The sequence below is a fragment of the Centruroides sculpturatus genome, unplaced genomic scaffold (assembly GCF_000671375.1).
Source record: "Centruroides sculpturatus isolate CEXI.00-Female unplaced genomic scaffold, Cexi_2.0 scaffold67, whole genome shotgun sequence".
In the NCBI taxonomy this organism is placed as follows: Eukaryota; Metazoa; Arthropoda; class Arachnida; order Scorpiones; family Buthidae; genus Centruroides; species Centruroides sculpturatus.
In genome coordinates this window covers 354,066-359,388 of record NW_019384305.1, presented here as the reverse complement: position 1 = coordinate 359,388, position 5,323 = coordinate 354,066, and the positions used below count along the sequence as shown (strand labels likewise).

Here is a 5,323-nt window from a genome sequence, read left to right as displayed (position 1 = left end):
AATCTCGTTACTTGAGACTCGAAACTGTATGAGGTCTTCAATTGCAGCTTTGTCGCATGAGACTCTAAACCAGTGTTTCCCAACCTTTTTTGTGCTATGCCCCACCTAAACCTTTCTAAAATTCTTATGCCCCCTAACATATACAGCAGCTATACAGTTTTAACTTAAACTCTGGACGAGTCCATTTTCGAATTACCCCCTTAATAATCCAATTGCCCCCTGTGGGGCGTGGACCCCACGTTGGGAAACACTGCCCTAAACTGTAACCTCAGAGTATAAGGCCCTAACTTTAGATTTTAATCCGTAACCTATACTCTGGCTTGTTTAATTTATCTATAAATCCAGTCTCCTTTATACGAATAATTTATATTGTATTTTACATAATTTTTTTACGAATATTTCCAAGATAATTTTTAAGCTTTCCTTTGATACAAATTAATAAAATAAAGCAGGAAATCAATTTTAAAAAATAAAAAATTATATCATTAAGTTAATATACCGAATTCTTCTTTATCTTCTTCATACAATAATACACAAAAATATTTGTTTTTTTTTTATTGTAACATAATGTATTTTCAAAGTATACAAAATATTATTATATAAAAATAATTAAAAAAAATATATTATAAAGGTAAATAGAGAAAATATTTCCAAATTAGTAAGAGATATTTATATAAAATTCTTGCAACATTTAAAAACCATTGCTTAAATATATATGTATTTCCCCCCTTTCTTTTTAATTAAAAAAATTATTAAATTGTATAAAATAAATTTTTATCATTTACTTATTTTTTAAATTTTAATTTGATTAAAATTGATTAAAAAAAACCACACAAATTAAATGATAATTATGGGGAATGTGCATCGTTATTATCAGAATCCGACTCTCCTATTGGATAAGTAATCATGGCGTGATCAATTCAAAACGTATATATATATACTACATTTAACACAACATCGAAGTATTCTGTGAAGAAAAATAGATATTTCAACACATATTTCTCACTTAATTTCAAAGGTAAGCTCATTTTAAAGTCTGTAAAATTATTGTTTTATATTGTAAATTTTAATTAGTAATTCTCTCTCTTTCTCTCTCTCTCTAATTTCAAGAGTATGGAGGAAATAATAACGAAGAGACGTAACAAATTAAATTTAACTAACATCGAAGGATTTTGGTTAACCGGAAGATATCCTCTGAAACATTTTCATCAAGCCGTATCTTTTCAACCGCGAATGGGAGATGTATTCGTCGCTGGTTATCCAAAATCAGGAACCACGTGGACTCAATACATAGTATGGGACATCTTACACTACGGAGCACCTTTACCTTCAGTCAACGAAATTTGGACCAAAGAATTTACTCATTTAGAAATGATAGGAACTGATAATTTAATCGATTTACCATCCCCTCGATTACTTAAAGTCAATATGCCTTTTCATTATACACCCTATCATCCGGATGCAAAGTACATTTACGTCTATAGGAATCCTTGGGATAATTGTGTATCGGGTTTCAACCATTACAGACAAGTAGAGAAGAAGAATTACAGCGATGCAACTTTTGAAGAATTCTTTCAGAGTTTCATGCAAGGTGAAGTATCGCAAGGTGATTACTTCGATCACATTCTTTCTTGGTACGATCAAAAAGATAAACCAAATATATATTTTCTGTCATACGAGAGAATGAAGATGGATCCCGGTAAAGCAATATTAAACATTGCAAGGTTTCTTGGTGAAGAATATTACGAAAATTTAATTAACGATAATCAATTATTCGAGAACATCTTCAGAAATGTACAATTCGATCAAATGAAGAAGAATTGCCCATTATACTTTATAACTTCTCTTAATGATGGAATGAAGAAGAGTAATGAAAAGCTTAATTTCTTTAGTAAAGGTGTAGTGGGTCAATGGAAAGAATATTTTACAGAAGATCAAAAGATAAAAATGCAATTAAAATGTCAAAGAAAATTTAGAGGAACCGAATTATTATCATCTTGGAACGGTTTCGATATCCCTTCTTTAGAATCGAATCTTTCTTCTAATGTAAAATTCTAAATAATTAACGTAATAAATGTCTTCTTAATTCTGTTAATAATTAGATTTAATCTGATGTAAAAAATAAAAAATAAATCTAAATTTCCGCTTTTAAATAATTTAAATATTACTGAATATTTCGAAACAATTTGTTATGAAGATGAAATGTCAATATTGCAATAATCAAAAGTAAAAAGCTTATATATTGATTTAAATACGAGATATTATCACAATTTATTTTTTATTTTCAAATTAATTTCAACATGCAATTGACGATCTGATAGATAATAAATACGCATATATATATTAAGCAATATACATATCTTTTTTTTTTATAATAAACAAATGAGTAATCTCTAAAGTTTTGCGTAAATTCCATTTTATATTTTTGTTATTAATATTTTAAAATAAACTTATCTCTAATCTATTCGTAATTCAAATATATATTGACGTAAGTATGAAAATATTATACCAAGGCCTTTGCGAAGGTCAGAAAGAAATTTGAGGAATCAAGGGCCTCCTTGTTGTCATTGGAATTGAAATATGTAAGAGGCCCTTCAACTTCTTCACTTAACTATGCGAGGTTCTGAGCTTTAACTTCTTTTAGTAGGGCCTCTTTTAGTAGTTACATAAACATTAAGGGCCTCAAAAAGTTAAGTAAATTGTATTATATATATATATATATATATATGTTTTTTTCCCTTATAATAAATGTTTGATATAATATTAATACAAGAAAAAATTCAAATAGTTTTCGTAATCGTGTATACTTTATATAAACTTTATATTATTATTTACTCACATTGAACTTTATAAATTCCTTATGCATTATCTTCGTCTGATAATATTGTTTTTACACAATTTATATTCGTGATTTGATGATTTTTCCTACCGTCGTTACGTGTAATTCAGTATCATTTCTACATCTATGTCATTGGTATTGAACTATTAAAGTTTCTCTTTCTACTTCTCTATTTATAGCTCTCTTCAGTGAATTATAATGATAATGAAGTTAATTTATATGTGTGATGATAATGGGAAAATTATCGAAGGTTATCGCGTGTATAAAGTTATTTCATTCATTGATATCGTCATTTAAAATATTACGCAAAGATGAACTATTGTATATTGATGGCAATTGAGGATACGTTGACCAGAATCATTTTAATTATTTTTCTGAGTTCTAGTCTAATTTTTACTTTCCTGGCTATAAAATTTCATCTATTTTATACAAGATAACATGACAGCAGAGGCGTACAACCACACTTCTGGGCATCTTATCCCGTTTATCTTCTGAAAAGAATGGGACTTGCATACCCCTAAAAAGCCATTAGTTCTTGACTAAGAAAAGGAATCTCCCGACACATGATCAAAACAATGGTGTTGATTACGTACGGGCTCCTGTTTTTCGATATTCAATCGAATCACATGTTTTCATTTATTTTATTCATATACAAGGTGAGTCAAAAGTCGTTTAAGGCCTTGTAAAATGAAATCGAGTTAAACAAGAGAAATTTTGGAATGATAGAAACGTGTTATACTTAGAGACAACCATTTTTATGTGTGTCAACCAGACGGCCGCCATCTTGAATTCTCTTCAAAATGTTTAAATGGGAATAGGATTTCATATAATATCTAGATCGTGATTTATCTTTGACTGATCCAGCCGGAAACTTTTATGACAATTATGTAACTGTCATACGCAATACAGGGTTTCTATGAACATGAATGTCGTTGATTATTTCGTTTGCAATGTCACGTGAATTCCTCTCCCCAGCATCAGTATTATCTACACCTCTTACTCACGCGTTAGATGCTATGCATTATTGTTTATCACATCTGGAAAAAAGAAAAATCTGTGTGTTTATTTACATTACTATTATAACAATTGTTTTATAACTTTCTAACAATTTCATTTACTTAAGAAAAGATAAAAACGTAACTTTATTTAGGATTTAGAGTGTGTAGAAGAATCTGTCAGTGGGATGAACAGTATATGTTGCATGCCATATGAATGTTAAAGATGTAGTAATGAGAAGGTCTCGTAAACATGCGGTTTTATACACATGAGTATTATGCGCGAGATTTTTGTCCTAAGAGCTTTTGTACTGGAATCTTGTATCTGTAGAATGCCTTTAAAATAAACCAGCAACGATGTTTTCGAATGCCGAAAAAGTTGAACAACGAGTTGCTCAACTTTCCCGGCAACGTTTAAAATTTTTGTAGCGCCGTCTATTATCAAATTTTATTAAAAAACTTTTTATATTTTTAACTGTTATAAAATGGCAAAAACCTTAATTTTTAGGGTAGGGATGAGTTTTATATATATATAAATAAAAAAAAAATGTAGATGCTAATAACCAGTAAAATCACTATTAAGTCCGATTCTATTGGAGATACACACGACGTTTATTATCTACCCACTCTCTCGACCTTTAACCACCAAAATTTAATATCATCAATCCACCTAATAAACAAACCTCCGTGTAAAATTTCATAAATATTCGACGAAAAGCACAGGAGTTATTAAGCTTCAAACAGGATGAACAAAATCGTGCCATACACATACACTAACATCCATACATTCAGAAATTGCCCCCCCCCCCGAATTTTGTTGCATTTCTCGACGTTTCAAGGTGTCCTAAGTCAAAAAAATGTAATAATCTAGGGGAAGGGTTTCTCTCTGTACTGTGTATAACACAGTATAACAGTACAAAGCTGCGGAGTCAGTAAAAAAAAGCACTTGACTCCGACTTAAATTCCACAGCCCTGGTATTATGAACTCCTGAACATGAGTCAATAACCAGAAATATATGAGTTTTATCAAAACTTTTCAAAATATTTTATTTTCTGAAAAATACCACAAAAACTCCCCTTAATTGTAAAGAAGTATTTGTTTAATATTCTTTATCTTATCTTTATTCATCCTTATCTTATTTTTTTCTTTATCTGCCTTTTGTTGTTGACTAATTGTGTGGTCCTGATGTACTGAATAACATGAGAAACTTCATACAAATAAACCACTACTTGTTAATTTTCCCATTTAAACCAGTAAAATTTTTCTGGAAATCATATGGCAGGCAAATTTGGAAAACGAAGTGAATCCTTATTCAATTACCTGAGACCCTAATTCATTTACCTGAAAGTCTTCATACCAAGAATTTTGCCAATAGCCAATATTAAACTTGAAAAATTTTTTGTGGAAAACAAAAAGAGAAAGATTCTGGAGTCGGAGTCAATACATTTATCCCGACTCCGATTCCGATTCCTCTGGCCAGAAATTCCT

The 5,323-nt window shown here is 29.9% G+C and overlaps 1 protein-coding gene across 1 annotated transcript; it reads left to right on the top strand.

Annotated features, from left to right (window-relative positions):
• The first annotated feature begins 899 nt into the window (after positions 1-899).
• LOC111618525 (sulfotransferase 1C4-like) lies at positions 900-2,676 on the top strand. The gene is made up of 2 exons (XM_023360068.1): positions 900-1,018; positions 1,111-2,676. Exon 2 carries the CDS (start codon positions 1,114-1,116, stop codon positions 2,056-2,058), a length of 945 nt encoding a protein of 314 aa, XP_023215836.1. The 5' UTR covers positions 900-1,018; positions 1,111-1,113; the 3' UTR covers positions 2,059-2,676.
• Positions 2,677-5,323: the final 2,647 nt, after the last annotated feature.